Here is a 21,121-nt window from a genome sequence, read left to right as displayed (position 1 = left end):
ACAGTGCACGTTTCAAACGTGATTTGCATATTACATCAAAAATTTGTATTGCTTCGTCGTGTTAATTCCCACATATCTCAGAAACTAAAATAAATTGCTTCTTAGAAATTTAATTATATATAGAATAGGACTTGTACATTCACTTTCTGCAAAATGAATGCCGACGATATGTAAGCATAGTGCATAGAACAGATTCCAGGCTTACTCTACAGTGTAACCCAGAAAAAATTGAAACAAACAAAGTACATATTTGGAAAATTTGAAATTCAAGTATATGGCGATTCATTGCTAAAAGTGCACTCTCAGTATCTCTTTACTACAAATCAGACAACTTAATTCTAATCATGGAATTCCAGTGGCCACAATATTAGGAGGAAAATATGATTCAATCAACTTCCAGTCTGCGTCTCTTTTAGCGTTGGCTGGTTTCCAAAGTAGGTCAATATTAATCACTTCCGATCCCAAAGCGGATTAAGTTAATGACTCTTTTAATTTTATCTTTCCCTATCCACAGGAAATATTAGTATTTTGGGAGGCTTTAGGAGATGGTAGAGTATTTAGCAATCATCAGAGAATCGCAATGTAACATGAAGAAATAGTATACAAAGAGGGAATAGGCATGAGTGCGATATTTCACATAAGGTGAAAGAAAGATGCTCTATTCAACGAGGCATAGCTGAATTGAATAGAGTGTCCCTTTTTCTGAATGCGAAATGTGGCACCATTGCACAAGTAAGAATATTCGCTATTTGTGTTGTACAACGCCTCGGAATTTACCGAAAATACGAACATTAATCAATATTTCCGTAGGTTTATTAAGGAAAATGAGAAAGATGATTGAGAGCAAAAAGCAAAATCATTCAAAGACGCATCTGATCTGCAGCAGCAATGCATATTTCGCCAGTAAGCCCTATGTGTATTGCACTTGCATTTATTTACTAAGCACAATGAATTTAATAGTATTGTGACATCAGACTGCAACGGTACATTTTGGATGGTACGTGTGCAACAGTACAAATGTTTGACATTCAACAAGCTAAATAAGTATTGCACAATTTTAAGAGGTGGTAGAAAATTTAGCAAGCCTCGGAGAAACCCAGTGCAACATAGAGAAATAGTATTGCTGAGAATTTCTTTCCATTTTCAGATGTTTTTCTTTCATTGATTATCCAAGTTCTAGCATTGTATAGAGTACTAAAGGCATGAACTGTGGTGGTATTTGTAATTGTGTTAACTGTTTTAAGCTGAAATCAATCATGATATGTAAATGCTGGGGCTCGTCTTACAAGGAGTTGCGTTTGATCCGATCAATCGCATCGATGGAAAGCCAGCAAAGTCAACATATAAAATGCATGTTTGCTAACAAATTTCTCTACATATGAATATATCCATAAATTCATTGATTTCTTGACAATTTGGTGTGTTCTCCTTTGTTTACAATCGACATTTTGCAAATTTCCCTGTAGAAAAATTATGACACTGATGGATTTCCATACAGTTACGATCGATTGGATCAATCGTAACTCTTTGTGAGATGAGACCAAGATCTTTATTAACCCTTTGAACCTGAAAAGCCGGAATACAGGCTTCAAGTCATGTGATCTGTAAAAATGGGGTCATTCAGAGATATTCAGTTGATAACTTAAGTTTATGATTTCGTCGACGATTGGCTTTCATTTATAAGGTTTTAACATTAAAAAATGACCAAAATGTACTAAATTACAAAGGAGGCTCGTGTGAGGATACACGGCGAGTCGTATACAGACTACAATGTATGCATAAGCTATTGTTGAATTTTACTTCCGTCAAAGCAGTGATTTTGAGACAAAATTTGATGTTATTGTTAGTACAGGAAGCTAAACAACATCAGCCAGCTCAGGTCGGGTATCGGTGGAGTAAGGTGCTGTTGAATTGGCTGGGCTCGAATCATGAGAATAGGAGATCATTTATTTCAAATGTTATGTATTCCTTCATTTTGCCGATAATCTTGATCAGTATCTGCAAATAATTCAGGGTGAGGGTCATTATCGTCCCAATTAATTCAGGGTTCAAAGGGTTAAAAGTGATGAATAGTACATGCTTGCCGTTATGATTAACGTTTAGGCCCATATTCTGAAGTCCTGTTTAACTCCATAATAAAATTATGGAAAGCTGAAAATGTGTAAATTTGTCATGTTCACTGTGATCTTTCATCATGGTATAATAGTGAAGAAAAAAATTCCATTTATTATTTCCAGTTATGAATGATCTGAGTCAGTGTCGGACCGTGTCCCGGAGGAGACAAAGCATGGGAGGGGCACAGCATTATTCACAAACAATACAGTGCCTCTCCAATCATTGTCTCTTCCAGGTCACGGTCCACCAATGATCAGAGAGACAGATGAGAAGATAACTCAAACCTATACATTCATGATTTGTGTCACAATTGGCTGTCCGTAGTTGAACCACATTCTTAGACCCGGTGGGTGTTTCATAAAGCTGTTCGTAAGTTAAGATCGACTTCAAGAACGACTGGTGAACCTTTTTTACGCGCTAAGTAATCACAAATGCGCATTTAATGGTGAATATCATTTACCACGAGAAAGGATCACCAGTCATTCTTAAAGTCACTCTTAACTTACGAACAGCTTTATGAAAGGCCCCCTGTTTATTTAGGCCATGGTCTAACTCTGTGATAAAATTATTGGAAGCTGAAAATGTCAAAGATTTATAATTGTAAATTTCTCATGCTCACTGCCTCTTTCATCATGGTATAATAGTGAAGAAAATTTAATTCTGGTATTATTCTGAGACAGTCATGAATGAGTGACAGATGTGCTGTTAATCGAACCTGTACTATTTTTATACAGATTTATGTCACAATTGGCTTTCCATAGTTAAACCACATCTTTAGACCAGAGTTTGAATTACATGTACACCCGACTTCAGAATACGGGCCTTATAGTGTTCTAACAAAATATCTTTTCCTGCCATTTTGATTTCGAGAGCCAATCTTGATGATGAATACATGTAGTACATATAATTTTCCATTGTTTTGATCATTGTGCGTTTACATTGTTGTGTGTACCGGTATTTCTCATGTACATGTCTACGCTGCAAAGTATTATTGTGATGAAATAGGATATACGTGTAGTGCATATGTTACGTATTCAGTTAAATGCTTGTACCCAATTATTATCACCTCACAGTGTTTGTATTATGATATGCACATACATTAGGCCAAGGCAATGAGTGAGAATTTTCAGGGGCTCTTTTCTTTATTTTCCAGGGCTTTTTTGAGCAATTCGGGGTAATAATCCTCCCAGACCCAAGCCCCATGTATTTTTTTTGGGGGGGGGGGAAGGGGGGGGGGGTTGGCATGGAAGTAAATACTATTACAATTACATGTTTGACCTGTCAGCTTCCCTTAAAATCTGTTTATATTTATTATTGTAAGTTGCCATTAACAGGGAGTTTTCACTCAGCGATGTTTTCACTCAGGATTCAAGAACAAAGTAAAGTAATGGAAATGCCCGTCAGATGACAATGAACAGCTGGGAGGTATTTGTCGAACATTGGTGGACCGGAACAGAACTTTCATCCCATGTTTTGGAGCTGACAATAAATTGCAAATATGTCGTTATTCCAGAATCAAGGACCAAACTGCTGTTTCGATTCACCAATTTTCGACAAAAACCTCTTGGTTGTTCATTGTCCTGATGGACATTTGACAATACATTGTCTATGTTCTTGAAACCTCTGTACATCACTGAGCGAAAACTCCCTGATGTGTATGAAGGTGGACCTCACAATCGTGTTCAATTTTTTTTTCTCGAATAGTGTAATGTGTGATTGGGACTGGGATTTGTGTCAGAACTTTCATGACATGTATACACCAACAATTTCTAAAGATTATAAACCGTGTCATAGATGGAATAATCACTGTTTAATTAGATCATGCACTGCTAGAACATTGATTGTATATGTTAATATCACATGAATGTTTTCAATTAATGAAATACTATCAGTATTATTTTGAAATTGATTTTATTTTATGTAATTGGTTTGCCATTGACTTACATTTACAATTAATCAAACATTTGATAGTGACTCTGAGTTTCAGGGCTCTTCTAGCATAGTTTTCCCATGAACTCAGTGGCATGATGAGCCAACAATTTTGAGGGGCCACAACATGATTTTTAAAAAATAATGAAAATTGCAACCAAGCAAAATAATGACCTTTTGAAAATGAAATCTAATTTTGTGAAAGGCTTTTACGTTTCACATATTCTGGAAATAAAAATCATATTTCACCCTTTTTGTTTTCCTTTTCCTTTTCTTTTTCTCTTTTCTTATTTTTTTATGGTCCTGGAATTATTTGGGGGTTAAGTCGTACCCCCGCCCATCTGTACTCAAGTACATGAACTTGCGATTGCAGAATGATTTTATATGAAAAGACATATCACATCATTATTTACATTTTTCTTTGTCATGTTTTTGATCTATTGTAATTTAGATCAATCTAAATAGAATTTGTCTCGAGTCAAACTCGAGCCACAGTTAATGAGTATGTTGACTGTATTTTTTTTTACATTGCATTAAACATACATACCTCAAAATGAATCATTTACATTTTAGCCTAAAGCTGGTAAAAGGAAAAAAGTTACAGGCAAGGGCTCTGAAATTTTGTTAAAAGTTGAGAAATAATTATAATTTGACTACCATCATGACTACAAGCACCTTAACAAATGGGATATATATGTTTGATGCTCATTGTGTTAATTTGAGTTTAATAATGTTTAAATCTTTGAATTTAGTTCAATATTATGTATTGTGATTGGTTGTGCTATCAATGACTTATTGTGTTCAGATCAAATCATGTTTGACACAAAAATCTGTATATATATTATATATACAAATATCTATATATATGATAATAGATATATTGTGTGGTATATTGAATGACATAGGAATAAAGTTCATGATTCTGTTTTTTCTTTTGTTGAAATTTTGCAGGAATTTTAGTCTTTATTCTTTTCGTTTCAGAGGTGACCAAAGATATAATACTTATGAATGTCATAATTTTCGTCATCATTATCATCATTATCATCATCACCATCATCATCAGCATCATCACAATCATCATCACCATCATCTCTTCATCATCATCATCAATGTCATCAATATCATCATCATCAATGTCATTATCATCGTAATTATCATGATCATTATCATCATCATTATCACCATTTTCATTATCATCGTCATAATCATTATCATTGTCATCACTATTATCAGCATTATTGTCATCATCATCACCATCATTATCATCATCACCATTATCACAATCATCATCACCGTCATCATCATCATCATCATAATTATCACAATCATCATTATCATCATCATCATCATAATGTGTACAAGATATGGGATATGAGAACTTAATTGGCCAAAAGAGGGGGAAGTGATATTTGTAGGAAAATGTGAAGAGATGATAAGAGTGAGGGAGAGACAGAGGGAGGGGCAGACAGATAGACAGGGGAGAGGGGGGGGGGTAGAGGGGAGTGAGGCAGATGTACATGTATGACCATTGTCCAAGCGAAAATAAATGTAGGCACAAAGAAAAATCAAGGGAAAAGGAAAAAGAGAGAGATAAAAAGAAAGAGAGGAAAGTAAAAAAAAAGAGATGGAGGAGAGAGAAAAACACAGGCATGACAGAGTTAAAAATGAGAGAGGGATATAGTTTGATTACTCCCTTTTAAGAGTGAAAGAACGAGAGAGGGGAATGAAAGACACAGCACGGAGTGAGAGAATGGTATTATAGACCTCAACAAAAAGTTGATTTAAATAAAAAGAGAAAAATCCAACAAGCATAACACTGAAAATTTCATCAAAATCGGATGTAAAATAAGAAAGTTATGACATTTTAAAGTTTCGCTTAATTTCACAAAACAGTTATATGCACATCCTGGTCAGTATGCAAATGAGGAGACTGATGACGTCATCCACTCACTATTTCTTTTGTATTTTATTATATGAAATATCAAATATTCTAATTTTCTCCTCATTTTCAAGTGAAATGACGATTAATTGCTCCCTGAACACGTGGAATTAGCAATGTTTAATACTATATGGTTCAGTCAAGTTGGTTCTTATTGTCAAATTTGTAAAAAATGAAATATTGTATAATTCAAACAATAAAAAACAAAAGAAATAGTGAGTGATGGACATCATCGATTGACTCATTTGCAGGTCACTGAGTTGTGAATATCACTGTTTTGTGAAAAATAAGACAAACTTTAAAATGCCATAACTTTCTTATTTTACATCCGATTTTGATGAAATTTTCAGCGTTATGCTAGTTTGATTTTTCTCTTTTCATTCAAATCAACATTTTTGTGGAGTGGACTTGACCTTTAACTAAGCAACCAGCCCACAATTTTAGGCTCATTAAACCACTCTGACAGGTACCGATAAATGTGCATAAGTTGACCATCCATAAGTCGGTTATTCACAGAAATCAAAGCAATTCTTAGACCAGCTTATGCAAAACTAAATACCCTTTACACAGATTTCTGTTTCCCGAAAGATTGAAATGACAGGCAAAGTTACCTTTATCTCTTTTTAAAATCGTGATAAAATCGCTAGGATAGAGTAATAAATCATGTTGAGCAGGGCCCGCGGGGGAACAGTTTTCGGAACTGAAGTGGCTACCCTTGGTAAAATATTACATTATCATTATTATTATATTGTTTAAAATTATTCTTACAAATATATAAATACGAGTCGGCTATAATTTAAGCATTTTGAAGTATTCTCTGTACTGTAGTAGTTGATTCTTATATCTTTAACAGTAAAGTTACACGTATAGAGTCTATACATGTAGCTTCAATGTTCCCAAGAATTGGGTTTAGCAGATAAGGTGTTAAGTACACCATGATTATATATTCTTTGTGTTTTAAGCCCCTTTCAGACTCCTCTATTGTTAACTTGAGAAGAATGACCAGAAGATGGGATGAGGTTTTGATTGAAGTGGTTTTTTTTTAACTGTGTACATAATGAGATTGGTGTATTGTGTGGGGGCTTGAGCTAATTAAGGTACTTTTGAAAGGAAGGATGGAGATTCGGTCATTGATGATGATTATCTTGGAGGGGAAGGGATGGAATGAGCTTTTAGACTCGATTTGATGATGATCGACTGTGACAATACACTTGTCTTCTAAAGTGAGTGGGCTTTTAAAACACCTGTGTAGTTTACATTGCTATAAGCATATACAAGTAGTTTAACATCAAAAGCATCTTTTCTACTGTATTCATGTACAGTATAATTATAATTCAAAATTGTTTGAACCTGTATACTTCGGATGTAATGAAGAGAGATCTAATGCCATGGTCTTTTAGGATTCATATTCCTATTATGATGATGATGATGATGATGCACAGCATTTGTATAGCGCCATATATCTGTCAAAGACATTCAAAGGCGCATTGGAGGAGCCAGCCGATCTGGGTCGCCAATAAGGGCGCGCGCACAGAACTGTAGAAGGTCTCTCCTCCCGATAACTGGTTGGGGAATGCAGGTGGACCACTACACCGGGGTTTCCCCCTACTCTTATGTATCCAGCCTCCATAAAACTAAATACATTCAGGGTAATTTGAAGGGGTAAGATCAAAAATTCAATTTCATATTAAATGTGTCCTCCAAAATAAACTTGTCAACAATTTGGTATGAAAGATTTTTAAATACATGTACCAAGTTGTGAAGTTTAATTTTATACTCTTGACCTCCAAAAGCACAAAAATAAAAGTAAATAGCCACTTGGTCCACACCCACTTTGTCTAATATTCTGTTAGTCCGTCTTATCCCACATGGCCCAATCTTAAATCATTCATAACTGGATGGAAATAATTACTAAAATAGCTCTCTTCATCATTTAAACATGAGGAAAGAGCCAAGTAAAGAAATGTGATATTGAAGAGTTAGACAATGGCCCAAGTGAAACCAAACTTCAAAATACAAGCCTATATCTAAGAATAAGACCAACTGATGGTAGTAGAACAAATGAAAACAAATCAAAATATTACACACCATAAAAGAAATAATAAACCAATTGAACTATGTCACATATCAAACAAAATTTATTTTTGAATACAATATGCCATTCCATCAAAGTCCAAACTTCAAGAAGACTTTAAAACAAACAAGAGCAAAATATTTATCGTACAATGGCTCCACAAATAATCACATATATCCATAGACATACATCAAATAATAACGTGAAAAGGACCTCTTCAGATGAATACATATATGGTTCGTTGAAACATTCCATTCCAACTTTATAAAGAATACATCGATAAAAAAACACATAGATGCATATAATTTCTTTTATAATTTAGATGCATAGAATAAAACATTGTACATTTATACTGGATAATAAAAACAATTGTGAATGGGTCTACGTTTTTAGAGGTGGTGTGAATGGAACAAAAATGAAAAGAAAAAAATATCACAAGTTTTAAATATTGAAATTAAGATCATGGTTAATACTTACGGTAGACATTAAAAAGGGGAGAAAAAAGTAGTCTTTATGAGAGCATGGATATGTTCCTTCAATACATGTTTCAATGGGAAATTCTGTTTCGGGGAAACTAATTTTGTTGTCTTTATTAACAGGTGGTCTTTATAATTATACAAATGGATGGTAGAGAGGATTATTAATGTACTATTAAGGTGTTTTAGGAGAAACAGTTGAGCGTTATGTAGGTTTTGTGAAGGGTAGGTAGCAAGCATAAAGAGAGGGAGAAAGAGAGAGAGATAAAGAGAGAAGGGATTGTCTGGTGACGGATACCACTTTGTTTCCATGGTAACAAACCACACACAACCTTGCAATTTACAAATCAGGTTACATTCTGTCAGCACTGCTCATTAGCGAGTCATAACGATTATGGGATCGGCCACCATTACACCCCCCCCCCATATCGCTTGAAACACAGGATGAAATGAGAATGATACGCATTAATACAATTGGAGAAAAGTTTTCGCTCGCACGGTGGCAGAAAAGTACCATGACCTTTGCCTAGCGAGGAGGAAAAAAAAAATCTGGAATAGTGTAATTGGGTTTACTGTGTTAACTTATGAAGTTTTCCTGTTGATCTGTGAGAGGGCATGTTCCCACGACCATAAACTTGAAAAACCATGCACAGTATGAGATAAATGAACAAATCCCTACTTGACATAAAATGGGATGGTTAACCCAATTAACACTGAATTTGGTAATTTCCATAGACTTGGTACAAAGACCACCCGGTTCCAGTAGATTACAGGTTAACACTGCCACTTCATCAAGATTATATTTGCACTTACTATATTGAGGCTGAATGAATACATTTCCTCAGGAGAAATACTAGTATTACAGAAATACACATCAAATTTGCATAAGCCTGACAAATTTTCTTCAGGAAGTTCTATGATCATAAAAGTAACATAAACATTTAGAACATCAATTCCACTGTTTTAATTAAATTGTTAGGCATCTTGAGCTTGAGTATTACTCGGAATTTATATAAGCAGGACAGGAGAAAAAAAATAAATTGCATAGGAAGAAATCATAATTACATGCCATTCAGAGGGAAGGGGAGTCAATTAAGATATAAAGACATATAAAATCGGTTTTGAAGTTTCTTTGAAATAACTGATGAGAGGATTAGATTTGAATTGTGTGTTTGAAGATGGTTTTTAAATGGCTTTATCAATATTAACATAATAATGGTGGCAATGGAAATGGTGTGGCTTCATTTTCGTCAACAATGTGTCAGGATTTATTTCCGGATCATCAGTATTCTTAGGGCTCAAAAAGCATCCCCGCAGATCATGTGTGATAACATGTTTATCATACATTAGGCTAGGGGTGCAGCGAAGGGAAAATACAAATTGAAAACCTATCAGCACTCTGAAAGCTCAGCACTCTGAAGGCTCCAACAGCAGACTAAGATCATGACAGATAGCATGTTTACCACAGACCAGATTAGGGGTGCCATGAAAGGAAAATACAAAATGAAAACCATCTTCACAAACTTTAAAGTTTCATACCAGTACATGTAGTCATGGTTTTGGGGAGCCAAATCCGCACACATATCTAAATAATTTGAGAAAAGGATTTGGAGACATTTGAGAATTAAATAGTAATTCAAACTTATCCATACATGTACATATACATCATCAATATGAACCAGGGAGCTGGTATAAATAAACAAACAAGCTCTTGAATGGAATATATCATGTTCATTAAGAAAGGTATCAAACAAGAATCAATATTGAAATTCAAAAATAAATTTGAAGTAATAGTATTATCCACTTACAACTCAAGTAACATTTATATTTTTTAAACAATTTTTCAAAATAACAAATCAATATTATTTTTTTGACAAAATAGCCTCGGCCTATTCACTGGAAATAAAATACTCTATCTGAGCTCAATATATACAAGCAGTAACTACTGCGGGTATCAGAAGAAAACATAAGGAAAACCAACTTCAAAATCTTTTCCTGAAACAAAAAATACACCAGTGACAATATAAAACATTTCTCCTAAAATAAAACCTTCATTGCATTCCAAAAACCTCACCAACATTGTCCTGTCTCATATTAAAAAGTTTTTATTTGAATTTTTTTTATCTTCAAAATATCAAGTATAACTGATGATACAGAAAATGCATAACTAACTGTTCATAAGTGCGCACTCACAAACTGCCAACCGATATTTAATGTGCAAAGGAAAAGAATCACTGGCTAGATTGCAGAACGTTCTAAGAACAATGGTGCTAAGATGCATGGTTATAGAAACCAAACTCAAGTGTCTCTGGAATGCTGAGAAGTCTCAATTTCAAAGCATATATTCACAATTATCCACTTGTTAATGCTCTCATAAAAAATCATGAAAGTTGGTTGTTGTTTTTTACCCACCCTGTAGCATCCTTCTCAACCTGCGATCGCTATATATATAAAATATATTTCTATATAACTTGTAACGAAATTGTACATCTTGTCTCTATTATCAAATATGCATTCATTTTTTACAAGCAAAACTAATATTTATTCCAGCAATACCCGTTAAAAAATACATAATCTATACATAAGAAATAAAATAGACTGCAAACAAAATATACAGATCACTTTGCTTTGAATATTTACAAATAATAATCAAAAGTCAAATACATACGAGTTTATGAATATGGAAGGGATTAAGAAATGGCATGTCTGGGGGTGGGGGAGGGGGAATGTTTCACAAGTTTTTAAGTCTGACTTAAAAAATCTTACTTCAAGTCCATTGGCATATGGTACCCAATGCATTAACACATTGGTCAGCTCAAAATCAGGAGACACATTCATCAATGAGATAATATGCATCACACTGGCACCAAAACACGTCTTTGTGAAACACACCCCCTTGGGTAGATTACAAGGTAATGGTGGGAGGAGAATTAGTCAAAGTAGAATACATATCGATTATAAATGTTAATACTGTTGATTTTTCAAGGCAGTGTAACTTGGCTTAGTACACACAGCTAAGTCCAAAATTGTTGCCAATTTGGTCAAAACACAAGCACTGATATTGGTCAAGATTAAAAATAACTTCTCAAGTTTCATTTGAATTAGCAAAAAGAAAAAGAAAAAAAATTTACAATAATTTTAAATTAAAAGGGCAAAATTAGAATGATAATTCTCCAGATCTAATACTTTTTCATGAATATCAAATTCCTTTTCTGAGGGGAAACAATTTGTTCTTTTTCCTTTTGCTTCGGTAATATTCATACAGGAGTAGCCTTTTCTAATGACTTTGTTTGAAATATCTTTTAATCAAGACATTAACTACTAGTAAATATAAAGCCTTCAAAATTCTCCCTTTTTTTGTACCAAACATCTGTGGCTTTAAAAACTTTGAAATGAATATTAGATTAAAAAATATATCACATCTTTGAAATAAACTTTTACAGCAGTAAACAAAGAAGTAGTATACGGCTTCAGGAAAAAATCAAAGTGAATCTTAATAAAGTTTAAACTTCATAAATATTTCAGAATTCTTAATTAAAATGCACACAATGCAATGTGCTTAAGCATTAACACTGCATTTAACTCAATATTAAATTGACCTCAATATAAAAACTGGTGTAGCACAAGCTACCCATACTCTTTATTAGTTTACATATAACATAATTAACTCTGTAACTTTGAATGAACTGTTCATTTTTGCTTGATAAAACAATAAAAAACACAATTTATGTCTTGCTCTTTAGATTTAAACATGATAAAAATTTACAAAACATTTTCATTAGATGTAAATTAGAAAACATATGTTTTTTTTCACTGTTCATCAAAATATAAGATACTCTATTTAGCTTTAAAAAAAATACAAAATATACACTTTTGATTTTACAATGGAAAAATATAAATCTTAGCTAACAATCTCCTAAAAATCCCAAAGAATGGAATCCGCCCAAGTAGATCTTGCACACATATTTAAAAATGAATAAAAATGTTCAGAGTTATAAGATCTCAGAAAACAACTACATGTTTACAAATCTGAATTCTTATAAAATATCAACAGCAATACAACAAACAAACAAACACATGTTTTATTGTTTCATGGTGTCCCCAAAACTGCAAATTCCTCCATTAATTTTCTTTCCACACAAATGAAGAAAAAAAAACCTTATTGTACTTCAATTGCCTTAAACAATACAGACATTTGCTTTTCACAATCTTTGTAATGAAAAATACAGGCAACATTCATGTATTAAAGCAAGAATAAAAGTTCAATAATTTTTAAGCTTCAACCAACCTAATGATAATTTGGGGCGAGCTTTCGTCCACGCCTGTGGACTTTCTCAAGCCAACTGCATGAGAGTTTTCTGTTAGAATAAAAGTCTTACAAATGCATGTAACCACATTTGGACTTAAAAATGGCAAGAATCAAGTTGTTTCTTTAACTTAAAAAGATATTTAAAAAATGTTTTTGTAGTTTTGTTAGAAATAATCTAATAAAAGCTCATATTTTAGTTTAACCCAAACACAACCAGGCATGCAGTAAAGATAACCCACATGTATTGCAAATCAACTTTTTTTTTTACCTCCTAGTATAAAAACAATTAGTATTATTCACATTTAATTAGATATAGGGGATATCATTTCTCCATGACATCAAACTTTCCTCTTTTTAATGTATATGACATACATGTAGTCATAAGAAGATCACAGTGCTAAATGTACATGTAAATGGTATGAAATCTTTTCAACTTCTCTCCAAAAAAATCTAGACTTTTTTCTCTCATTAAAAAAATAAAGTCAATTATATGATTACATGATTATTCAAAATCTTAATCAGTACTGATGAAAAAGAAAATAAACAAACTTTAGTGCAAAATTTGAGTGAGCTGATCTAAATGAGTATGTAGTTTACTCAGTTCCTAGCTATTTCCATGAATTTCAAGTCATTCATGCTAAATAAATCTTTGATATTAAAGCTGCCAAATATTCATGAAAATTCTGCTTTGTGGTAATTTGTTTAAAACCTCAAAAGGAAATGATATAAAGAGAAGGTTAATTCACCTTAGTCACGCCAATAATCATATTTTTCAAGGCTCAGAGTGAGCGCATGTCATTCCTATTATACAGTCACTGCACCATCAACACTGCACGCAATGCAAAGAAGTGTTACCAATCTTTCCAACAACTCTGGTACATAACATAATAATGTAAATGCAAGTCAATGTACAATAATGAATCCAGCTCATACGAATGCAGTAAACACACTTTATCAACTGCTCATATGCAACATAGATTATTACAATATTATAAAAGCCTTTAAGAACAAGAACATGTATAGTAACAACTCTCAAAGTTACATTATTTAACACAAATGTGGGAAACTTTGCAAAAGCTTTTTAATTTTCAAATCTTTTTCGCCAGAAATTACTATAATAGCTTACTTTGGCTGGGTGCTAATTTTGTGAGAACAATTGCAATCAACACTATAACAGAATTGTAATCGATCTAAAATTAAAATTGATTTTTGTTAATAGCAACTTTCCATTAACAGGCTAAAGCCAATCCTATCTGGGCTCAGTTACAACTAACATTCCCATCGATAAGTTTTATAATCAATTGAATCGATCTACATGTAATAAGTCCAATCAATTACATGAATCAACTGAACAAAACAAACAACACAATTGCTAATTTGCTCTACGTTAAAACAATTACACTGTTCACCATTGGCAGTGATATAGCATTAGCTCACTTTTCATCAAGTAAATTAATGCTGAAGTAAGCACAGTATAAAAAATGAATAGGTCAAAGCACTCGCAGGCAGTGATGTGCTGATCAAACGTACATGAACAATAGTCCAATGTTTATTTACAATAATTATAATGGTATCAAATAGAAAATGATAATAGTGATGAATAAGTAAGAAAATTGCATATGACTTGGAAAGCGGATGTTCCATGCATATTGAATACGGATGCATAAGAGATGATTACAAGGTCTAATGGTTTAAGCATAGAGATGCTGTGGTGACGAGTGTGGATATGTATCCAAGGTTAAGGGTTCAAGTCCGGGCACATCAATTACATCCTTTGCTGGCAAGGTGTTACTCTATATTTGACACACTCGACCCAGGTGAGGTAAATGGGTAACACCTAGTGTAGCATTATGTCCTGTCTCAGAGGTTCTTGCTTACGATTTGCTCTTTGAGTTTCTTGACGTAGGTCCATCAGTAGGAGTCAATGGGATATCTTGGAGACCTGTCTGCAGTCTTAATTCAGCTGCTCCAGGATAGTAGAAAAGAAGATGATAAGCCTTCAGGAATAGTAGAAGAGGCCGCTCTATGACCCTATAAAAGCTAGTTTAGCTTGGAAAGAGCTATGTAAGGGATCATCTCTTCAAGGTTCAAGGTTTGAATTTCCCATCCTAGGGTTATCTGCAGCAGTTGAACCCAGCTGCTCCAGGATAATTGAGGACGTAATAAACCAAGAGGAATCTTCAGGAAGACTGCTCTACTATCCTATTTTAATTTCGAAAGAGTGACGCAAGGGATCAACTGATCAAGGTTCAAAGGTTCAAGCTTTTAGTTTCAAATCCAAGGGTTATCTGCAGGAGTCGATGGGTGTGTTTTGGAGACCTGTCTCCAGCCCGAATCCAGCTGCTCCAGGAGAATTCAGAAGTAGATATATTAGGCATCAGGATGTGAGAGAATCTAAACATTAGTCATTCACAATGTTCAAGGCACATTGAAAGAGAGTCAAGATAGAGAGCTGAGTTGCCCTTGTTAAATCTCCAATAACATAAAGAGGAAAGTCTCCTCGAATACTGCACAAAAAAAGTTTAAATAAAAGCTGTCTTTCACAGTTCTGATGTCGTCCATACAAAATGCAGCTTAATCTATAAATATGTACACACACATACTGACGACTTGCTATTCACAATTATTGTCTGTGAATTTATGGAGTTTATTCTCCGTTATTTTTAAGTCCCGAAAAGACGAGAATGCCCCGCTGCCGCAAGAGTCGAGGTTCACATTTTTCGGTCTCTCACACGGCCTTGGGTCGTAGTAACACGGTGCAGTGGCACCATATGGTGCGGCGGCACCGTATGGCACCGCACATGGTACCTGACAGGAGGACATTGCTCCAAACGAAACAGGAGGGGGCAGCATTTTGTCAAGCTCCTCGTTATTTACTTTGTTGGGCAGGCTACCACTGGAGCTATGCGAATGCTCCTGGATAGAGAAAGCAAAAAGAAAAAGAAATCTAAATGAATATGATCTCCTTTTTCATTTTATTTATCAATTTCCACTTCAAGATAAGAACATTTCATACATTATAATAAATTAAGTTACGATAAATACCTTTGATGGAAATTTTTGACAAAGTTCATGAATACACTTGGGCAAAGAGGCCTCTAATTACCAAGTGGGCACCATGCATGCTCGTACATAAAGTCACATAAAAAATTCCCCCAAAATCCATGCTTTGGCGACTCTTAAAAAAATGGTTGCCCCAAAGCACGCAAGATGTGTCACAAACAATATTCAAGATTATTTAGAAAGTCAATTATCCAACTATGGCAGAATAATGATATTTGCTTTTACTGCACAATCAATTTTGTCCCCTAAAAAGTAGCCCTTCAAATTCTGAAATTGCCCCCAAAATTCTGAAATCGCCCCAATGTGGAAAAAAAAAGATGAGCCCCTAAAAAATAAAAATAATATCCTACCCTGCTCACTGGTGTAGAGTATGATATCCACGCCCTTGTAATCCGTGGTTCAATCATAACTTCATTGGTCATATGATTGTAACGAGGATTGTAGAAATTGCTGCGACTGTCGAGACGACATCGCCGCCTTCTTCTCCTGAAAGTCAAGTGAAAGGTACATGTAAATGGAGGAGAGAATAAGAATTGAAGACTGGGAATAGTGATATTGCATGAAATGATATGGGTGATATTCATCATCATCGTAATCGTCACTGTCATCATTATCACTACCATTATCATTATCATCACCATCACCATCATCATCACTATCACCATCATCATCATCATCACCACCACCATCATCATCCTCATCCTCACCATCATCATCACCATCATCATCACCACCATCATCATCATCATCATCGCCATCATCCTCACCTGCTTCTCCTCCACAATATAACCAGCATGAGTAACACAGCAACGATGAGGAACGCTAAAACACCCACTACGATGTAGGTATACAACATACGATAACCATTCTTATTCGAAGCCTGGACCCCGTCGTCACAAAGTCCCAGCGCCTCTTCTTCTTGCGAACATCTGTTATTGGAGGGAGAAGGCAGAAATTGATATAAGCATACAATAAAGTGCCAGAATAGGAATAACCACTGTCATATACATTCGTGTTACACCTTACCAAATAATCAAATTTTCAGTAGCTTGTAACAGTCATCAGTGAAAATCAATATTTGTTTCATGGATTTTTTAAGATAATTATATTTTGAACATGTAGCACAGACTGTGATTACAAACACAAACTATACAATGGTTTATTTCATAAAAAATGACAATCTAGTTTCAGATAAAATATTATTATGCCACATACTGTACATTTGATTCTTTGCTTTTAATTCAGCATTCAAATAATACAATACCTTACATGTATTAAAAAAATCTATGATTTTAATTTTTCATGTCATTCTGCTAGTACAAATTGTGATACATGAACATGTATAAAATATGATTATATATACAATATACATAAATAATCGATAATTTATTCAATGAAGTCATTTTTCATAAGAGATGCAAAACAATGATGTGCAATATAAACTTTTCTTCCTTTTAATAAATATATATTTAATGAATGCAGGAGACTGCCAGTGTTTAAGCTCGAAACTGATGGTGCACTCCTAAAAAAAAAGGAGGGTAAATCAGAATATCTGAAGGAAATTAATTTATATCTTACCCATGAGGAGCACCGAGAAGGTTGGTCTTCATAGGTTTAACAGTAGTGAGGATCTTCCATGGGTCACCATTACCAGGATCAAGGGTGATCTCTACCGGTCCTTTGGGGGGCTTGTCAGTACCTCCTGGTCTTGGTGGCTGGGTGATGACGGGGCCTGGTTGGTGTTTGGTGGTCGTACTACCTGGCGATGGTTTGGGAGTCTCGTTGACATCGATGGCTCCGGGTGCTATGCAGAGATAAAATTAAATCACAATTTTCATTAGTAAGCCTAAATATATTTTTAAGTGTGAGATTATTGCATTCCTTTCAGAATATGAAATTATTGTGTGCAATTTCTGAAGACATTTTACTCATATAAACCACTTTTTGGTCTGGAAAAGATTAAGAAAAAATGCAAATAAGGACTGGCACAGTGGAGATGGATAAAAGAAGTCTTTAAAACTGTAAACTGTGATAGGTTTCCAAAAGAAACTTGTTTACTATGCAGATCATTATTATCTACAACACCATCAACAGCATCATTGCCGTCGTCATCATCATCACCACCACCAGCCCCACCACCATCACCAACATCATCATCCTAAACAATGTCTCTACTCAATGCACCATCGTCATCATAATCATCATCATCATTACCATCACCATCATCATCATCATCATCATCATCACCATCACCATCATCATCATCATAATAATTATCATCACCATCGCCATCATCATCATCATCACCATCATCACCATCATCATCATCATCACCATCATCATCACTACCATCACCATCATCATTATCATCATCATCACCATTATCATCATCATCATCATCATCATCATCCTCATCACTACCATCACCATTATCATCATCATCATCATCATCATCATCCTCATCACTACCATCACCATTATCATCATCATCATCATCATCATCATCATCATCATCATAATAATTATCATCACCATCGCCATCATCATCATCATCATCACCATCATCATCATCATCATCATCATCATCATCATCATCATCATCATCATCACCATCACCATCATCATCATCATCATCATAATAATTATCATCACCATCACCGCCACCACCACCACCACCATCATCATCACAACCATCATCATCATCATCACCCTAAATGATGTTCCTACTTACTCAGTGAACATGTCCTTCCATCGGGTTCATCAGGGCAAGCACACACATAGCCCTGAGGTCTGGCTAGACAAAGATGACTACAACCACCGTTATCCACACCACATGGGTTTGTGCCTGTACATTAGGTATTAAAATAATACACATCAGCAAGGTCATTATTATCAATTATAAACACCACATGGGTTTGTTACCTGTACAGTAGTACATAAATAAAACACATCAGCAAGGTAATTATTAAGAATTATAAACACCACATGGATTTGTATGTTATGTGGTATACATATATATAAAAATGATCCACATCCACATGGGTGTGGGTATGGTAGTATAGAAGTAAAGCACAACAGAGAAGGCATTATACAGAATTATCCACAACACATGTGTTTGTAACTACATGTATAATATATAATACATCAGCAAGGGCGTTATTAAGATTTATCCATCGTACAAGGGTACAATAGTATAAGAAATAATTACAACAGTGAGGGCATTATCAAGAATTATCAACACTACATAGGGTTGTGTCTGATTTGGCGTTTTAATCGGGCATCTGATCCACTATACATGTATGCAAAATCACAAACTTTATCAATAAAAGATATTTCCTATATCTTTCACATCATATCTGCTTTAAGGCATACATAGTCTGCATTTATATAATCAGGCAATGAATTGGAAGAGTGGCATTCACTTCTTGGGACATTTACCCAAACTAGAAAATGGCTTTCACCATGTCAACAAAACAAAAATATTAAGAATTGTAAATATACCAGTCTGCCTGAGAGGGGACACCATTTGGATGTGCATTAGGGAATCTAGATTGTTCTGGAATGTGACCACATCTTTGCCTGTAGTCTTCTCCACAGTCTCAATTGTATTGGTCTGCCAGTCGGTCCAGAAAAGATGTGATCCAAACTGAAAGAGAAAAGTTCTTATGGTTATTTTCTTTCTAAGACTTTGCACAGATTTCTATAACACCTTGATCAAACTAGAAACAGTAAAGACATATATGAAACTGAAAGAGAAATGTTTAGATTATTTATAGAGAGAAAAAAGAGGGAGAACGAGAGAGAAAGAAAGAGCAGATTTCTTCTTAACTTTCTCAGACAAGTTTGTATAGAATGACACGAGTCCATGATATTCTATTTCGACTAATCAAGAAAAAAATATGTTTCTGTGTATGTCGAGTGAGGATTTTGGCCAGTTTTTCATACATTACAGGCACTTTGGGATAGAATTCCTAGAATATAATCATAAATTACACATACATGTAAGACGAGTGAACTTATATGCAGCAATATCCCTTGTTTAAATCACTGTCACCAAATGGATTTGGGTTGTTCTTATATTAAAAAAGTTAATTATAATGCTGCTTCCTTACCATGGTCAAACCAAAGGAATGGGTAGTCACATTGCTGGTCAAAACGACTCTAAACTTCCCGCTGAAATCTGCCGTCTCGATCTTATCAAGATAGGCATCCACCCAGTAGAGCCTGCGCATGGCGTAGTCGATGGTGAGACCGTTAGGCCAGCCAAGATCAGTGTTTATCAGGGTGCGTCGTCCGGTGCCATCGAAGTGCGCCCTCTCAATCTTTGGATGGTTTCCCCAGTCACTCCAAAACATATACCTGATGCAATTCAATCAAAAAGATGAAAGCTCATATATATCTTACATATTACATACAGTCTCCATGGGGATTGTTTGTACTCTATATAAAAGGAGAAGATGAACTAAGCTTGAAATGACAAATTCCAAAAGTGGCTTTCCTAAAATCTAAGGGACTGCATATCATATATTAAAAAAAAGGCAACAAGGCAACATGCATCAGACATTCATTCATCCAAAAACATTTGTGAAGTTAGTAATAGTGATTGGAGCAAAATCTGGAGGAAAACTGAGGTAATATTGTGCCCTTGCATAGGCAACTGGATAATCAGTGTCTCATAAATGCTACATACCATTTTTATTATTACTTAACTCTTTGCATGCTGAATTAATTTTGGGGGGATAATAATGACAATTGTTTCCATGTTATTTTCTTTAATTCAAGATTTCCAGACTGCACCATTGATACTAATGATTATTGTTTAGATGTTATCCAAGAGCTATTGTAATTTAAAAGCTTTTCTAATATGTATGTAGAGGAGAAAACTGATTATTACAATTGTTAAATTTAATTGTACGAGCACGCAAAGGGTTAATACAAGCCTTGATAACTCACCCACTGGAAGGAAAGAGAGCTATAGCCCTTGGTTCATGAAGACCTGACGACACCACTACCTTACGGGAGCTACCATCCAGTCTGGCTACTGCAATGTGATTATAACCCGCATCAGTCCAGAACATGTTCCTACCAATCCAATCCACAGCGATGCCGTCGGTGGTCTCCAGGCCTTCAGAAACAATCACCTCCATGTTCCGACCGTCGTAATCAGCTCGGCTGGAATTAGAAAGATATTGAAATTGGAATATCTTATCAGGGAT

General features: G+C 34.8%; 1 protein-coding gene across 1 annotated transcript in view; it reads right to left on the bottom strand.

The window, feature by feature from the left end:
- Window positions 1-10,660: 10,660 nt before the first annotated feature.
- LOC129268133 (low-density lipoprotein receptor-related protein 4-like) overlaps window positions 10,661-21,121 on the bottom strand; it is a 34,539-nt gene continuing 24,078 nt past the window's right edge. Inside the window, exons 26-33 of the mRNA XM_064104915.1 lie at window positions 20,859-21,077; window positions 20,018-20,264; window positions 19,407-19,551; window positions 18,637-18,750; window positions 17,484-17,709; window positions 16,673-16,834; window positions 16,256-16,391; window positions 10,661-15,758 (exon numbers count right to left, since the gene is read on the bottom strand). Coding sequence (XP_063960985.1) covers window positions 15,456-15,758; window positions 16,256-16,391; window positions 16,673-16,834; window positions 17,484-17,709; window positions 18,637-18,750; window positions 19,407-19,551; window positions 20,018-20,264; window positions 20,859-21,077 — 1,552 coding nt within the window. The 3' untranslated portion in view covers window positions 10,661-15,455. The remainder of the gene's footprint in view (window positions 15,759-16,255; window positions 16,392-16,672; window positions 16,835-17,483; window positions 17,710-18,636; window positions 18,751-19,406; window positions 19,552-20,017; window positions 20,265-20,858; window positions 21,078-21,121) is intronic.

Source organism: Lytechinus pictus, chromosome 9, assembly GCF_037042905.1.
Source record: "Lytechinus pictus isolate F3 Inbred chromosome 9, Lp3.0, whole genome shotgun sequence".
Taxonomy (NCBI): domain Eukaryota; kingdom Metazoa; phylum Echinodermata; class Echinoidea; order Temnopleuroida; family Toxopneustidae; genus Lytechinus; species Lytechinus pictus.
This window is presented reverse-complemented; position numbering and strand designations above follow the sequence as displayed.